Genomic DNA, 18600 nt, shown 5'->3' on the forward strand with positions numbered 1-18600 from the left:
AGAGGGACTTCGCCTTTTGCTTATAATTGTATTGATTATAATTGCTGCACGGGTAGTCTTTAGCTGCTTATCTAGGAAATTAGAACAACTCACAGAGAAGGTGTTTGTAGCCCAAAATAAAAACGGGGGAATTGTGGAGGAATGGTTAAGCGAAGTAGGCCATGTGAACATTGCACAGCTAGGAGGCCGCGAGCTAACAAAGTATCGAACACAGCTCAAATGAGCCTGAGAAAGTACGTAAATAAGCCTGAGAAAATACGTAAATGCGGCCTGGGAAGGAATGTAAGTTCTGGGAGGTTTTAGGGAGGTTTCAGGGAGGTTTCAGGTACAAGAACATGATATCTGTTGGTATGCTGGGAAAGTACTAACTGTGTTATTTTGGTGGGAAACTAGCTGATAGAATAGAGAAATGCATTAACCAATCATGAGCTTAGCTTTTACAATATGTATGAGCTAATAATATTGAATTAGATAAAAGACGACTGAGCTATCCAATAAATCGAAGTTCACTGATCACTCATATTGAGCGTCTGTGTCTTCCTTCCGTCGACAACAAATGTCCTCGCAACAATGGCCAGCAGGTTAAGGGAGGGGATTGTCTCCCCCTATTCTGCCCTTCTAAGGCCCCACTTGAAGTCGTGTGTCCAGGTCTGGGCCCCCCAGAACAAGAAGGATGTTTATCTTTTAAGAGCGGGTCCAGAGGGGGGCTACAAAAGTGCTCAAGGGGATGGAACACTTCTCCTATGAAGAAAGGCTAAGAGAGCTGGGGCTTTTCAACCTACAGAAGAGAAGGCTCCGGGGTGACCCCATTGCAACCTTGCAGTACTTAAAGGGGACATAAAAAAAAAAGATGGGGAACAACTATTCTTAATCAGATAAAGACAGGATAAGGGGGAATGGCTTTAAACTAAAAGAGGTGAGATTTAGATTAGAGGTTAGGAGGAAACTTGGAGGGTGGCAAGGCACTGGAACAGGTTGCCCAGAGAAGTTGTGAATGCCTCATCCTTGGTTCAAGACCAGATTGGACAAGGCCCTGAGCAACCTGATCTAGTGAGTGGTGTCCCTGCCTATGGCAGGGTGGTTGGAACTGGATGATCTTTGAGGTCCCTTCCAACCCAAGCCATTCTATGATTTCATTCTGTCGTTTTGTTGATTACTATGTTGGACACTTCATATTTTGAGCTTCCATTTTTTTTATAAGCTATGTAGGCTTTGGCTGCAGCTCCATAGTGATCAGTGCAGTCTTTCTTCAGGGTATAGATAATTCTTCTTTCTTAATAACTGTAATAGCAATTCCAAGCTGTAAACTACTTTGTCATCCTAAGTTGTCCTTTCTTCTTAGGCTTTAGGTTATATATTAGTGACAAAAGCTTAATTTAATTAAAATACCTGTTTGTATTAGGCGCTGAAATTGAAAACCACTGTGAAAGGGGATACATCACCTACCCTGGCAACCACCAGCTTCTGTAAAAAGGAGGTGAGTGAACCCATTTGTGTAAGGAGAGTTCAAAAAAAAAAAAAAAAACCACTAAATTCAATTGAGCATGGCACTGTATATCAGTTGTATATATTGTTTATTTACTTTTCTGATTAGATACTATAGCAGCAAAGTTGTAACGTATAGTGTGTTAAAGTGATTCTTCAGCCCATAGCAAATGAATAAAGGATGAGCCTGAAGGTAGTAGTACTTCTCATGCTAATGCAAGTCTGGATATTTTTATATCTGAGCATATTTCATGGAAAAAAAAAAATATATATATATTTTCCATAACCAATCATCTTTTGATTATTTTAACATCTTTATCAAGTTTAAAGCAAAATTTAGTTGTGTTTTTATTTCCTGTAACTACATTTTTTTTACAAGGCATAGGAGTGAAAAATGTAAATTACACTTTTCTAGGTGCATCTTATATATAGAAGCTTCAGAAGTGCTTGTAGAATTTCAGACTGCAGCTTAATACTTAATATTAGAGAAGAGAGGGGAGAGGGGACAGAACTTAGGAGGTAAGTACAGAGAACACATGACAAAAGAACAATTTGGGGGAAAAGTAGTTTTAGCAGTACCATGTCTAAATATCACAAATGAACCATGAAATGAAATCAAACTGTATATGCATGGTGGTGCATATATTTTAAGTCTGTATTTTAATTGTTTAATAAGAAATTTCCAGGGTTGCACTGAATATCAGCTGCTTGGGTTTTAATTCCAGTGTTCCAAGAGTGTATCATACTTATTAGTCTCCAAATCCAATTGGTAGGGAGAGTATTTCTCTGCAAGAAAATTAATTAGATTTTGTTATTTCAAATTCAAAAAATATACTTTTAAGAAATGTACCCTGCCAAAAGTATTTACGTGTTCTTACATGTCACTGTCTTATCTCATTCGTGTCTATATGGTCAGTATTTCTTAGTATAATTAATATGCATCCCTTATGTTACATCATAGCCTTGGGAGTCCCAATCTTTCTGCAGTAATTTTCCTCATGAAGTTGTCTGTGCAGATTCCTGGGGCCAGTCCTTGCTGGTTTCTACAGATGCTGGCATCTTGTTAATTGATGGTTAGTAAATGATGCTGTGTTCTTGTGTCAATTATTTATGTATCTGACCATTTTCTTCAAAATAAATGTTCATAAGCTCTGTTTAGGTAATTGGTAAGTCCTCACCTGCAAGGAGAGTACCAATCCAAGTGAATCTATTACATTTATGTAATCTAGCTGCAGATTTTTTCTCTGCATCAGAATTCTTATTTGGAGCCAATTTTTGTGCAGATTTCTGAATGTTTTGTTATTTCAGATGCTGTTATCTTGGCCATCTGAAAAGATTTATGAAGTCAAACCCAAACTCAAGGAGCGTCTGGATTTTTTAGCCCTGGATGATACTAATGAACATGAAGCACAAGGCTTATGTGGTGATGAAAGCCTGTTTCTTCCATAGCAGTGCTTTTACTAGTTTGACCTCTTATCTTCTGTGTGCCACATAAGGCCATTGGGACTAAGGGAATGAAGTTAGTTATCAGTGAAAATTTTCAGAATTCAAAACAAAGGTCCCTTTCAGGCTTCAGTTGCATAATTTCATCCATGGCAATGATAAAACACTCCTATAAGGAAGTACTGGTTATGATGCTGCAGCATACATACGAGCTTTGTGCAGAATGTTTCATTTTCGTGAGAAAAAACAAGACTTATTTTATTAGAAAGAAATAGTTCAGAACCATTGACTACCAAATTTTAGCAGAATTTTAAAGAAATATGTGTGTTTTCTTTTTTAGATGATCAGCCATCAGTTCAAGTATTTGATAAAACTCTCCAAATAAAGCAGATGCATGTGTTGGAAGCTCTGGATCTTTTGATTGCCCGAACAGACGAAGGTAGGAGAGGTCGTTGTTATTTGGTTCTTATTTGAATGTCTGTTTAACTGTTTATTTGGCAGACATACCAGTAGAAGGGAATGCCTTAGGTGCTTTTCTTTAAGAGTTGTTTTTGTTTTTTAACTTGGAAGCATGCTGTAGAATTTTAATTCCCACAGCACTAGATTTATATAATCACCTTTTGTCACATCACATAGCTATTCTTAATTATTGTAATTAGGTTTTTGAGCTCTGAGTTTATTGTTCTCTTTTTCAGATCTTTCCACTACTTTCTTGTAGGTGTTCCAGCCCTCTTATCATTTTTGTGACCCTTCTCTGGATCCACTTTAACAGGTCCATGTCCTTCTTGTGCTGGGGGCACCTGAGCTGAACACAGTACTCCAGGTTGTGTCTTACAGGGGCAGTGTGGAGTGGGGGAGTATCACTTCCCTCGACCTTCTAGGCCACACTTCTTTTTGTGCAGCACAGGATATGATTAACTTTCTGGGCTGAAGGTAGACATTACTGGTGCATGTCAGATTTGTCATCCACCAGTATATAGATGGTCTCCAGCTACTCTTAGAACTCAACACTCTGGAAATCTCCCTAGCTGAATAATGTGTTTGTTCAGTTGTACAAAAATGTGGAGGAAATTACTTATGCTGTCACTGTTCTACCAAATGTGTTATTGGTTTTTGTTCTGTGATGTGTAACCACATTCTAGTGCTATAGATTATATTCTCTTGAATATTCTGGTATAAAAAAAAAAAAAAAAAAAAAAAAAAAAAAAAAAAAAAACTTAAAACCCGTCTGTCCAAACAATTTTTTATTTTTTTTTTTTACCCTCATTTCAAAAGGATTAAATGTCCCTAAAATATGCACTTTTTCAGTTAGGTACTTTTTACCCAAAAGTCTGTGAAGTGAATACGGACAGTGCAAGAACAGGATCTGTATGTGTAACACAGATAAAATAATTAGAAATCTGGTTGTTTTATTGTTTTTTACCACATTATGTCTGTTTGCTCAATATTAGCTGAAGTGACATTTACCCAAGCTAAGGGTAAAATGTGGTTCCTTTCATATCATTGGGAGTTGCCCATTTTGGCTGGACCTGATGAAATTCATCCTGGAACCCTTGCAGAACCAGCTGAGATTACCTGAGAAGCATTTGCAGTCATCTCTGAAGACACCTGGCGGGTGGGTGACATTTTTGAAGATCTGAAAAGGGTAGTTGTATCTGAAGCTTAGTTTATGAAACTTCTAGAATAGATAATTGCATTTAATAGTCAAAACACTGTGATGATTGGTTAAACCTGAAGAGAGAGATGTTACAAGCCATTTTGAGGTAACAGGATTAGGCATTACTGGCATCAATTCATGATGCTTCAAGCATATTTTGATAAAGAGTTTTTGTGTAAAAAGTTGAAGAGATTTTTGAATGCTGTTGTGGGTGCTTTCTGAATCATTTAGAGGAGAGAAAGGTCTTTTGTTCTTGCTAGTATCCTTGCCTCTTGTTTTGTATTTGTATACCATAGTGAAACTGAGATCTGGAGTGGAAGTTATCATTGCCCTTTATTTTCAGACTATGCCTTAGTCTAGTTAAATGTTAGATGGGTAAAAGCAATCTTATATTGGGTGTACAAATTGGTATTAAAGACTATATGGGTTTTTAGGATACAATAATATATTAAAAGGTTAACTTTGTATGTACTTTAAATGCGTCCTTCTGATGTACTTCAAGTGCATCGATGTAGAACTGGTATTTTAAGACTCAAGCAGAAAGACTGATGTTTGTGTTATGAAAATGTTCCCATAGAATGTGGTATTATCCAGCACTCAGTTCTAACAACCAGGTTTGAGATCACTTTAAGGTAGCTCATTTCAGAAGAAAATCCTGTTTCTACTGCTTTCTAGTACCCTCTGCATTTCTGAGAGAAAGGAAATGTTAACAGTGAAACTAGAACTGAAGATAATGCTATCACTGAGATTTTTCAGGTCAGCATACCAAAAGAAGGGGGTATTTCAGGCACCAACAATACATCTGGTATTAATGACAGATGCAGAAATTGCTTTGGTAGCAGTGCTCTCTTTTCTAATGTTGATTAAATTTGTCTTAGTAATGAGAGATGAGTTATAGAAGTGGATCCACTTTGTCCTCCAAACATGTTTGTTTATTTTTTTGCTACAACTTATTTTGTGAAACACCTAGACATGGTGAGGGGGAAGGAAGAAGAGCTCCTTCACTTGGAATAATCAAGTCTGTAGGAGGTGAAGAAAAACTCTCTTAAAAAAAACGACACCAAAGAAAAGCTTGGATGATAGTCAGTTTCATGAGCAGCCACAGATGTAACACCGCAGTGGGGTTATTTGGGACATTTGCAAAACAACTAGTATCCTGAAAGAGGAACACATTGAGGAGTGCAATCTCTAGGATGCATCCTATAGGACACACCTGACAAAGAGACAGAGCTGAATTAATGAGTAGTAACGCTGTTCTTGAACATTTGATTTAGCTTATGCTTTCTAGCCTTCCTTTCAAAAGGGTGAATTTTGCTTGCCATTCTTCCTCCATGAACTCATTCATGGAGGCACGCATTCTTGTATGTACGTTCTTGAAAAGAGAGAGATTGCATATATTTCATTTTCCTTTTATCGGTGTTGACAGTAAGAATTTGCTGGTTGATCAGTGTTTCAAGTTGTGGTGGACTTAAGGAAACATTGCATCTTCTTTTCTCTTACACTTTCTATGGGAAAAGAAGGTCATAAAGGTTCCAGAAGCTGCCCTGATTCATGTTTATCTATTATCAGAATTGAAGGCAGCACATGTGATCTTGCTTTTGTATTTACGGTTGGATCCACACTGACTATACATGTATATTAAGAAAGCGTGCTTATGTTTCCAGCTATACCAGCTAGACTAGTAAGAGAGTATACTTTTGTCAGAAAATCTTGTTTTACTTGCATTTTAAGAAACTTGGCTTTTAGTTAAGAAACTAATCTTAACAATAGCTTATTTCCAACTGCAAATAGTAGTGTATCATTTATTTATTTATTTATTTTAAATTTCGGAGTTGTGTATTCCACTTATGTCTATCTTTGTGGAAAAAAACATTTAGCTGTGGTGGTGGATGCTGTGCTATTTTTGCAGTTGGAATATGCCTTGAACCTAACTTGCCTAACTTTGAAGAACTGATAAGCAAAACCAGTCAGCATCCGAAAGGTTTTCAGACTCTGTTAAGGATCCAGGTATCAGCTGCTAGGCTGGATGGTTCCAGAATTTAAAGTTAACCCTTCTTCCCTTGCCTTTAGTTTGTATCTGTCGTATTTTCACCGTCTTTTAGCAGTGTAGGTTTCACTGTTTTGAGGCTCCTATTATTTATTGCCGCAGCACCATCTGATGGGAAACTCTGCTAGTGAACTGAAAGGATTGCTTACTAGAACTGTAGAGTCTAGATAGAGTTCACAAGCAGTCTTCCTGTCACATTGCTGCTTACACTCAGAGAAGCAAAATTGTTTAACTTTGCTTTTATGGCAATGCTGTCTGTTAGGTGATTCGTCTCTTTGGAAGTATTAATTTCAAACCACCACTGTCTTTTTCTAATTTGCTGTTTCCTGACTTTCTCCATCTTCAGGAAAAGACTCTCGTCTCCTTGTCTTCAGATTGAGTGCTGTCCAAAAAGATATAGAAACAAAGCAGATGATAAGAAGCAAATATGACTGCAGAGAAAATAAATTGGAGAGAACAAAAGGTAGCTTTATTATCTTGTATTAAAAGTGTCCACTGTGGTATTGTGCCAGTAGTTGCCAGGGTTTATTAGCTCCCTTGAGGCTGTTGTAGGTTTTCACCTTTAGTTTTATCTCTGGACAGTTAATTCAAACTTTAAGCTTATGTGTGAAAATAACATAGGGTACAGTCCAGCCTATCATTTGAGAACTTGGTAAAAAAATACCATGTTACTTGGCAATCACTGCTGATGAAAAGCTCTGGTGAAAAACAGATATGTTGCTTTCAGGATTGAGGGGCGTAAGAAAAATTACGCATGGATGTAAGACTGAAATAAAGGTCACTGTGAGGTAGAAGAACAATGGCAAATCTTTTTTTAATTAGTAATGCTTAGAATAGTTTGGGTATTGCAGATTATTTTAGTAGATGTAAACATTTTCCGATATTCAGCATCAAGCTTCCTTGGAAAGCTGGAAACTGCAGAATAGTAAAGAAAAAAACATATATTTACTCTTTTACTTGCAAAAGGAGTAAGGGGGGAAATAGTTTTCAAAAGACTTACTGCCTTTTGTCTTTTTCTAGAATTTAATATTATCCTGTTGGGATGTTTGTAATTGTGTGGTGCTCAGGTATCAGATACCCATTGTACTAACCATCATACAAATACAGAACAAAAATTTAAAAATAAAAAAAAAAAAACAGTCTTTACCCCAAATACTTACAACCTAAATTGTTTTTTTTTTTCTTAGGCTGCCATTTGTATGCCATTAATACTCACCATGGCAGTGAACTGAGGATTGTTGTGGCTATTCGGAACAAACTACTTCTCATCACAAAGAAATACAATCCATGCAACAGTTTAACCAGCAGCTCTCTGCCGTCATTACCTGAATCTCCAGTAGACGAGTTCCAGTACATCTGGGTATGTGTAATCTAATCACTAATCACTTTTACAGACTGGGCAGCACTCAGCTAGTGGAGGAAAAAGGCAAAGAGCATGCATTTTATCGTCTGGAACCTCCAGACAGATGTAAGTGAGAAGCAATACGATGGAGATCCATCATTGATATGCCAAAGAAATATTTCAGACTTCTTAAATTGTCATCTTGTTCTGTATCATGCTTCTCTGCTTAGATTACATCCTTGTAAATTCATGGAGTAATGCAATATTCACACTAAGAGCCTGAAAAAGAGAATAATACTATTATTTATCTCATAGGAAATATGCCTTTCTGCCACCAGTGTCATAACCACCCTCCAGTGGTTATGACACTGGTGGATGGACCTACTGGAGACAGTGACGATATGATCTGTGTGGAGTATCAGCATCAGTTTGATTTAGTTAATGAAAGTATTGGGGAGTCCTATAGACTGCATCATGTTGAAGCAAACAAAGTAAATTTCTAGCATTTAAACTATTTTCTAGCAGAATTGGTCCATGCTGTGCTGACCTCCTGGGAGCAGCATTTACGGAGATCCTCTCTTCTCCTTTACTTTTCACTTTTTTAACTTCTACTTTAGAGTACTCTGAGGCATTTTTTCCTTTTGGAATGTGTGATAATAATCACTCCTAAGAGAGGTAGTTATAAGGTATGACATATTAGGAAAGAGCCTGTGTTTCAAGCTCTGGAATATTGTTGTCAGTATAAATGCAAAGCCATTTTTTCTCCTTCCTTAGTCAATATTTTGATTTTTGTCTTTTCTTCATGGTCTCAGTGTTTTATTCTTTAGGAGGTTGCAGCAAAATAATTTCAGGTTTTGGCCACCATTACCTTATTCAGATTTGCCTATTTGCATGTACTAAAACTGAAATATTTGTGTATATCTCTTAGTTCTAAACTGCTGCCCAGCCAAGTAATACATTAACTGTATCTTACTAACTGGGACATAGGGTTGGGATTTAAGTAAACATCCTGATTTTTGGAAAAGGGTTCAAATGTTTCCTGTTGCTGGGAAGATAATGATCTTCAGCATTTTGAAAATCAAATAATTTCAATAATTTCTTAATATGGATGTGAATGTATAGCTTTAAGCGTAATTTAAAAAAAAAAAAAAAAAAGAAGAACCTTTTGCAGGGTTACTCTTGTGTTCTGTTGACTTCTCTGCTCATAATGGTATAAGGGATGTCTCTTTTGATTTGATGCTTCTTGTTGATTTTTTTTTTAAATCATCTGTGTTTTTATTCAGATTTGATGATGAAGAGGGTTGGTACTCCTAGCATTGGCAATGCAGTGTTAAGATTCTCCACAGCAATGGGAATCTATTTTAATCTGGATTAAGAAGGAAATACAATTAAAGAATGTGGACAGTCAAGAATCGCCCCCCTCTGTTCTCTTCCCCAGTAACCCTTATTTCCTTTGAGAACACAGACAAAGCAGGAAGTTAATTAGATCTGTGCCAGTGATTTTTGTGTTGTTGAAATTGGTTACCAAATTATTTCCACAGGTCACAAAGCAGAAATGTCTTTCAGTTGCTACAAAGGATGGGTCAAAATGTGTTTTTATTGATATGTATAAGCTTCCAGGTCTGTTTAACAGTTCTTGCCTTATATTTGTCTTAAATCAAGAGAACACCTACTTTATTGCACAAAGGAAAGCCATGAAGTTCATGAAGTCAATCTCCAGCCCTGCCCAAGTAGCAAATAGTGTGGTCTAGGAGACATTTGTCTAATCCAGTCTTAAGTGTTTCATCAGGGAGGTCTCCTTTTCTGAATGTATATACTACTACTTATGGGTGTCTTGTTTTTCTTTTAATTTAACTGTAAAAGACAAATACAGGATTAAAGTATGAGAATATAAGTAGCCTATGCTATGCAAAAAACATTTTAGTTTATCCAGCAGTGGTTCTCAGTTTCTAAATTCAGCTTATTCAGTAATTCTTGAAGTACATCCACGTCAATCAACGTACCTGTTAGTGGTTTTGATCCAGTAATTGGCACTTTTGATCTTTCTGCTAGTCATGATTTTCAGTCGAGCTTTTTAGATTTCACTTTTTGGAAAGAATTGCTATTTTTATCATAGCATGTTAATTCAAAGCTACCCTGAAATAACTCAGTTTCCCCAAATTTATATTGTCAAGTAAGTTAGGTATGTTTGTATCATTTTATACTGTAGGTATGTATTTATACTGAAGGTACAAAATTGAATATGCATTACTGAAATACAGCATTGAATACAAAAGAAATTGATTTCCATCCTATCGGCATCCTGAAAATGAATCACAAAAAAGAAATAGTTTTTTGTTTTTTTTTTTTCTTTTATCTGTAATTGTGCACCAACTGATTTGATTGCTTCTTAGTCAAAACCTGGTCATAGTAACATCAGTATCCTATCTGCCTGATCATTACCCTTTCCTATTATCATTGCAAGTAAATTTTGTTGCAGCTATTGATGTATATGAAGATGGTGAAGCTGGCCTACTGTTATGTTATAACTGTAAGTAGTTAGGGAAGACTGGAAATGATAATATCTCAACATGTAATTCTTTCTTCATTGGAGTTTAGATCTGTATTTTAAAGTTTCGGTGTTTCATGGAAAGTATTTCAAAATACATTTTTTTTTTCAATTTAAGTGCATATTAGAAGGACTAGAAATGGAAGTACTGTTTTATTGTGGTGTGTGTAATTGGACAGACATTACCATCTTACTCACAAAAGTCCTATTTCTTCAGATCTATATTATTCTTTGCCTAGTCTCACATTGGGTGTTTCTAGGACATGTACAAATTAGTATTCCACCCCTTTTCTTCTTTGTGCTTTCCCATTCTGTCATTGTGCTTTCTTTCCTTCTGCACACTTCTTTGTGCTGGCACATTTTAAAATTGTAATTCTCTTAATCTCTTTTTATAAAACGGCCTTGGGTTTAATATGCATATGCTCTTCCGTGCTGTACACATGTAGTTTTGCTTTCAGTCCTCAGGAAAATCAAAGTTATGAGTATGAAACGTCCTTTATGAGGTGATGCTGAAGGACAAAGCACAACTTTCTGTTTCAGATGGCATGTCCTATTTGCCTTTCCAAAGAGAGCATTGATGGAAACAGGATAAATACATCTATGTATTCTAGCATTGGCCGTTAGATTGGTACCCCAGGGAAAAAGTCTCTAAAGTGTATCTTTGTATGCTCTGTGAGGCCTCATTGGTTTCGGTAGTTTAACAAATCCTACCTAGTTCTGGTTCACTCAGTACTGCTTCAGAACTAAAAGGTCTGAGACAGAGTAGTGTGAATTCCCAAACCTGTACTTCTGTGCAGAATCAGTCCTACTCTAGTAGGCTCGTCACAGAGCCAAAGCTAACAAACTTGGTTGATCCTAAGATCCTAAAGCCTGTTGCACAGGGTTGCAGCAACTTGAATCCCTATTTGTAGGGCCCTGTCACAGCGAAACCTTTTTTGGTCTTGTGACAGTTTTACAGTTATGAAAGTATCATCATGGAACAAGTATGAAAACACATGATTTGACAGTGTTCTAAGTTTGGATTTCAAACAAGACCTTTTTTTTACACTTGTGGATATAAAGGTAGTTTAAGTTTAAGGACACCAATTACAGAAAAAAAAAAGAAAAAAAAAGGATTTTACCTAAAAATAGAGAAGTAGTAGATTCACAAGTTATGATTAATGAAATCTTGGTATCTGTAGTATCCCATGTGTATTACAATCCTCAAAGAACACAAACTGTGCTAGTATGTGGCTGCTTGAAGGGTAGTTCTTACAGTCAGAGGGGTACAGCTCTGCTTACATCACTTTCAGAAATGTTCTTAACTATTCCTCTATCCATAGAAAGTAAGGAGCTGATGATTGCTGAAACAGAACAATACTTACTTTGTGAAATCTGACAAGTTATTAAAATGTAGCTCTACTATTTGTATCTTGTAAATGTATTCACAAAGGAAGCACATTTCCCTTATGGTCTGTTTAGATATAGAGGGACTTCTACATAAGTGTTTGTTATTTATCTGTGTATTATCCACACTTCTGTAAAATCTACCTATAATGTTGGTGTTTGTCATTTGTGCTGTAAGATATTGGAGGTTTCTTTTTTTCCTTTTTTTGTTACAGATGTTTGCCAATATAGAAAGGTGTATCCTTTTAATGGAGGTTCTCCACTCGTCCAGTCATCGGCTTACGACTTTCACTTTAGCTGGAATCAAGTTTCTTATGCTGTTGGTAAGAACATACCTCTTTTACCCTTTTTTCATTACTGTTTAGGCTTGCACTTGGCTGTTGGTGGAATTGCAGCATGTGTGCTAGGAATATATAAGAATAAATATAAAATTAAAAATAATTTAACATACATAAATCTATTTTTAATATAATAAAATTTAATAAATATGGGTTAATAAACTCCTATAAATAAGAATTTCTTCATGGAGAGGGTGGTTAACCATTAGAATGGACTGCCCAGGGAAGTGGTGGAATCCCTATCCCTGGAGAGGTGTTGACACAACACCAAGGTATTGAAGGATTTTTTGAAACAGCAAAAATCCCATGGCTTGCTGCAGCTGAGCAAACCAAGCTACCAGGGCAACTATGACAAGTTCCCATGACAGTGTTCCCACACCGCCCAATTGAGGAATTTAGAAAAATATTGTTACCAGCCTCTGGCTTCAAGGACAAGGTCTACGGGACTGCTAATCACAAGAGGGGTTGTTTTCTTGCAGGTGGGGTTGTTTTCTTGTAGTTGTTTGTCTGAGTGCTTTTGACCAATAATTTTGTGTGAAACACTATCCACCCCTGTTAAGTTCACTATAAAAGTTAGGCTATTCGGGCAATAAAATGGAGCATGACCTGACTCTACTGGTGTCTGTCATGCTTTCAGCCGTGCTTCCTGCAACACCAAGGGATATAATGATGGAACTTGGTAGGTCAGGTTGATTGTTGGACTTGAAGGTTTTTTCCAACCTAGATGATTCTGTGATTCTCTAAACATTGCATTCATGATGCCACTTCAGCTAAGATTCTGCATATGGTATCTTTAATAAGTGGAGCTTTGGGGCCAAGTTTTTCCTCTGATTAACTTTTTTTTTTCCTTTCTCTTTTTTCTGTTTTTTATTTTCCATTCAGTTTATATTCTGCCAGGCATGGAGAGTGAAGTTTTCTTCAGGCTTGTATCTGAATGTCCATCAGTACAGTAGACAAATCTTGTCATAGGAAAGGGAGATACCAGAGTAGGTCAGATACTCAAGAATTGTTTTCAGGGAGCATCTGAGAAACATTTATATTAATCATTCTTCCTTGCAAAATAATTTTTGTTTCATTGCAGTCTGTGCTTTCCCTTCTATCCTTGCCTTCACTACTGATTCCATTGAGATCCGATTAGTGGTGAGTGGAAACTTAGTCCACACAGTAGTTGTGCCTGAGCTTCAGCTTGTAGCATCAAGGGTAAGACACGAGAAAAGCATGTTTGACTATTTGTGAGGTGTTGGGACCTAATTCACATAAAGAGTTGCTGAAGCCCAAACCAAACCAAAACTGACACATTTTCTGATTTGCATTAACTGTTAATTTGTGTGCTCTTAGCTTGTAGTGAGTACAGTGAGAATTAGAATTGATCTAACTGTCCTTTATTGCTTGCAGTAATGCAGAGCTGAAGCATTTGATTATTTACAGGGCAAATGCTCTTCTGAACATCACAGAAGTTCTCCCCATTTACAGTGAGATAGCCTTTCTGTGGCCAGCTGTAGTTAACTTAGCAGCAATACAGCAACAGTGGCAATAGAACATAGTGGACAAACATTTAAGCTCTTCTTCAGCAAGTGTTTAAGAAAGTTTTGCTGTACTAATGATGAGTTCTTTGTGATTTCAGTCAGATATTTATTTTAAAGCTACTGCTGCAGTAAGGGGATCATCTCATAGCAGTTCTAAGGAAATGAGTTCAAGTTCTCCTCAAGCACCGACGGCTTATGAAATACCAGAATGTCCTCTTTGTTCTTCAGAAGGTAACATGGTTTCCAGGCTGCTTGAAGCTTTGATTATTATCTTTAGTAAAATGAAATCAATCTGTTAAAAGATTTTGTTTTCATGGCTGAGAGTCTGGAAGATGGAAACCTTATCCAGAGATCTGAAACACCTGGCTGAGCTTTTGCCCCATAGTATCTCTTCTGAATGCTCAGCAGCTCTTTTTTGAAGAAATCATGTCTGTAGGAGGGGAAGAATTAAGCTTCACTACCTTAATGAGTCTTTGGCAATATGGCCAAGACTATAAAGCAAAAAGAGGTATAAAATTGTGGGAAAACTTTCAGACTTCACATATGCCATTCCTTTCATTTATGAACAGCTAAACTATCGATAGCTAATTAAACTAATGAAAACTAAAGGCAAGAAGTATTTCTAGTCTCAAAAGAGTTAATAAATTTAAAGTTAATAAATGCACGGTAAATTTGGTGTAACATGATCTGTGAACAATCGATCTACAGGGATAAATAATAGAGAAACAAAGGAACACCAACTAGATAATGCAAGATGTATGTAGATCTTGTTCATTTAGATGTATTTAAATCTGCTGCTCCACTGTTGACAGAAGAGGAAAAGAGAAAGGAATCTGAATTTCAGTTTTTAAGACAGGCAATATGCTTTTTCTCAGTAAGCCAAGTTGTCAGTCTGCAAAATGTGGACATATTTCTTCCTCCTCCTAGCCTATTTATAGTGAAAGATACAGTACAAGGAAGATCTTTGTTACTTGGGTTAAAAAGCACCCCGCATAATATTTATAACTTTTCCGTATAACTTTTCATTGGAAGTATTTAGAACTGATACTGGTATGGAAGTGTAATGTTCTTTTTTCCTTCTGCATTTCAGGTGAAGTTCCAGGCTGGAGAAGTGGGCCCACGTGAACCTGATGAGGTTCAACAAGTCCAAGTGCAAGGTGCTGCACCTGGGTCAGGGAAATCCCAGATATAAGGACAGACTAGGAGAAGCACTCATTGAGAGCAGACCTGCAGAGGAGGACTTGGGAGTTCTGGTGGACAAAAGGCTTGACATGAACCAGCAGCATGCACTTGCAGGCCAAAAGGCCAACTGCATCATGGGCTGCATCAACAGAAGAGTGGCCAGCCAGTTAAGGGAGGGGATTATTGTCCCCCCTCTACTCTGCCCTTCTGAGGCCTCACTTGGAGTACTGCATCCAGGTCTGGACCCCCAGCACAAGAAAGATTTGGACCTGTTAGTGCGAGTACAGAGGAGGGGCTACAAAGATGATCAGAGGACTGGAGCACCTCTCCTATGAAGAAAGGCTGAGAGAGCTGCGTCTGTTCAGCCTGGAGGAGAGAAGGTTACAGGGAGGACCTCACTGTGACCTTTCAATAATTAAAGGAGTCTTGTAAAAAAGATGGAGAAGGACTCTTTACTCGGGTAGATAATGATAGGATGCGGGAAGTGGTCTTAAACTAAAAGAAGATAGGTTTAGACTAGACTAGGAGGAAATGCTTCACTCTAAGGGTAGTGAGGCACTGGAACATGTTACCAAGAGAAGTCGATGCCCCATACCTGGAGGTGTTCAAGGCAAGGCTGGATGGGGCTTTGGCCAACCTGATCTAGTGGGTGGCGTCCCTATCTATGGCAGGGGGGTTGGAGTTAGATGATCTTTAAGATCCCTTCTAACACAAGCCAATCTATGATGATTCTATTGTAACCGTATTCTAAGCCAGCTAGGAACTTTTTAGTTAGTAATGAAAATCATCAAGAGAGATCACAATGTTTTTTGTGAACATTTTATTTCCTTTTGAGAGTATTAAGACTTTTATTCCTTTATTGAGGCCTTTTGGATGAACCTATTCCCAAGACAGAAGGTGCACAGAAGCAAAAAAAGGCTCCTCGAAGACAGTCAGATCCCAAGCAGGGAGCGGTAATATTAACTAGTAGCGACAGGTAAATATATGGGCTTTAAAAAATAACCTAAGTTAGACTGTAAGTATTTTGGGAATTGATTGTTTCTCAACCTTTTTACTCTAATCTTAGTTTGGTATAGACTGACTGAGGCCCTTGTATACTACTGAGAATTTCATCCTAATGTGTATTAGAGTATCTGAATACTATCAGTACTGAAATGGTTATACCTCTTGCTAAAGATATGTTATGAGCAAAGCAAGACTAAATGGGACTTTGTGGGGACCTGGTGCAGTTGAGACAGTCATCAGGCCTACAGCATCTGCAGACTCACTTGCTATTTTCTTCATATCCTTGTGTCTCATTATCTCCAAAATAAATTTTGTAAAGAAACACTATTGCATATGTCTGTTTGTATCTGCTTACCAGACCCCCTGCCATTGTGGTTTTTTTCATTGTTTTTATAACCTGCATTTGTGATAAGTAGCAGCAGAATTCAGCCAAGATACAGTAGACTGAAATTATTTTTTTTCAATCCACTGCAATGTAAAACTTTATTATATTTATTCCACTATTTGAAAATTATATGGAGGGGAGCATTCATTAACATTACCTTTGGGCAATAATCTGATGTATGTAATCTCTGTTTTAATATGAGTTATTATCAAGGCTCTGGTTCAGTGCTAGCCTGGTGTGGAAGCAGAGTAAAACAGAGAGAAATTTAGTTTTAATGGTTTGTCTCTGCCTTTAGGATAACTTGATTGTATGCAGAAATAGCCACTGACCCTGCTTGCCCTTACCTGTGTATTGTTTCTCAGTAACTTTTGTCTTCATCTTTACAAAATAATCTCAGCCTCTTTTGAAAGCTTTTCTGAGAGTCATCATCTTTCCACTAGTTCAGATCCTGATACTGTAGCAAACAGAGAGGAGAGCTCACCATCTAGCTATCCGTTCCATCTGACTTCTTTATACGATGAGGACATCATTGACTTGAAGTCAGTGATGAACAGACAGACTGTTCCTTATCTCACCTTTTCTTACAGATCTGTGAGCTCTGTAGGAATGTCACAAACACTGCTTCTAGTGGTAAAATGTGGCTGTAAGTATTGGTGATTAATCTTTATAGATCCCATGTTGTTCTGGCTTGCTTAGCCTGATTTGGTGATGCTTACATCTTTGACATATGTATGTTTTCTTATCTCAGTTCATGAAACATTAGTTTTTGTGGCATTCTAAAGGTAGGTAATCAATGAGAGCTTCAGGCTGAAAATGAAGTAAAAAGTATTATTTATTCTGAGCTTCTTATAATTGAAGTACCTGAATGAAAGTGGCATTCAGTTAATTGCTGTTACTAATATCTTGAGCTGTTTTACAGGTGTGCACCATGTAGAAAGAAGAATTTGATGATGTAAATGACTCATTTTGTTTTTTCATTCTTAAAAAAAAAAAAAGCTTTTAGACAAGGTCTTTCCAGACTACGCAAGTGCAGTCTGTCCTTGAAATGATGGAGCTGTGTTTTATTCACTGAGGAATGATGGTTACTCTATAAAGATCAGGTAACACAAATGTGCTGTTTTCTTTTCTCAGACCTGTCCTTGCACATTTATTTTTTTTACGAGAAACTTGAAAACTGTTTTGGTATTAAGAATCTTTGAGTAGAATGACTTTTTATAAGAAAATACAAGCTTTCAAATCTTCCATAAAATTGGAAGTCAAAAACACATTGTATTTCTCCACAAAGGGAATGCTGTTTCTGTAGTGCACCTGCAGATTTCCTCATTACAGGCAGAAGCCCGTGCCCTGATTTTCTTTCTGACTACACAAAGATTCCTGTGCTGGCATCAGAATTAATTGTTGTCTGCTTTTACACCAACAATAGAATTCATTGCTCCAAGTAAACATATGGACTGGGCTGAAGTTTTACTGCCAAGAAGCTAGTTTTCTATGGTGAAATAGTCATATTAGATCTTTTGTTTTGTTAAAGGACAGAATTTCATCATTAAAACTTGATTTTTTTTAACCCTTTCCTCCATGCCAAAAATCAATTGTATACAATGTTGTGAAGGGATTTGCTGTTTTTCATGAAAAAGTGATGCTTCCAGGCTTTTTATATATGAAGATTTGGGCTTTATTAGGGTATTTCTTGTGTGGACTCGTCAAATCAATTTTAGGGGAAGCACTGTTTGGGCTTGGGTATTTTTAGATAGCAGAAGCATCACCTTTTTCCATAAACAGGTTTCTCAGTGTAGTATTTTTATTTCTGTTGTGTGGGTGTTTTTGAAGACTGTACTAGTGTGCTGCAAAACTCAGGCTTTAATTTCAATTTAATAAAATTTGAACTGGAAAGTTTGCTTTGAACTTTTAGATTATCAGATTTTAAATGTATTGCAGAGGTTCACTTCTGCTATTCTAGCATGATTTAACATGATTAAATGGTAGTTTGATAGTAGTTGAATACACGTGTATACATATGTTGATTAGAAAACTTGTTTGAAGAACCTGAACAAACACATATTTAGGTATCCTGAAAGACATAGGAAGACCTTTTAGATGGAGCAGTAGAGAGATCAAGAAGAATGGAGAAAGCTTGACTATAACTGACCTAGGGTGATAGTCAGGATGAAAAACCACAGCAGTGGCAATAAAGTATTGCTATGAAGTGTGTGTGTGGAGTTCTCCCTGTAATAGCAGCATTGATGACATCTAGCAAAT

General features: G+C 37.0%; 1 protein-coding gene across 1 annotated transcript in view; it reads left to right on the plus strand.

Annotated features, from left to right (window-relative positions):
- The window catches only part of LOC309888576 (GTPase-activating Rap/Ran-GAP domain-like protein 3), a gene marked incomplete at both ends in the record, with an annotated part of 34932 nt that overhangs the window by 4659 nt on the left and 11673 nt on the right, over positions 1-18600 (plus strand). Inside the window, 10 exons of the mRNA XM_082780992.1 lie at positions 1403-1477; positions 2447-2558; positions 3269-3367; positions 6979-7095; positions 7820-7998; positions 8313-8465; positions 10438-10504; positions 12124-12231; positions 13328-13446; positions 13871-14003. Of these exons, the coding sequence (XP_082637118.1) occupies positions 1403-1477; positions 2447-2558; positions 3269-3367; positions 6979-7095; positions 7820-7998; positions 8313-8465; positions 10438-10504; positions 12124-12231; positions 13328-13446; positions 13871-14003 (1162 nt within the window). The remainder of the gene's footprint in view (positions 1-1402; positions 1478-2446; positions 2559-3268; positions 3368-6978; positions 7096-7819; positions 7999-8312; positions 8466-10437; positions 10505-12123; positions 12232-13327; positions 13447-13870; positions 14004-18600) is intronic.

The sequence above is a fragment of the Aythya marila genome (genome assembly GCF_965140915.1).
Source record: "Aythya marila genome assembly, chromosome: 29".
NCBI lineage: Eukaryota > Metazoa > Chordata > Aves > Anseriformes > Anatidae > Aythya > Aythya marila.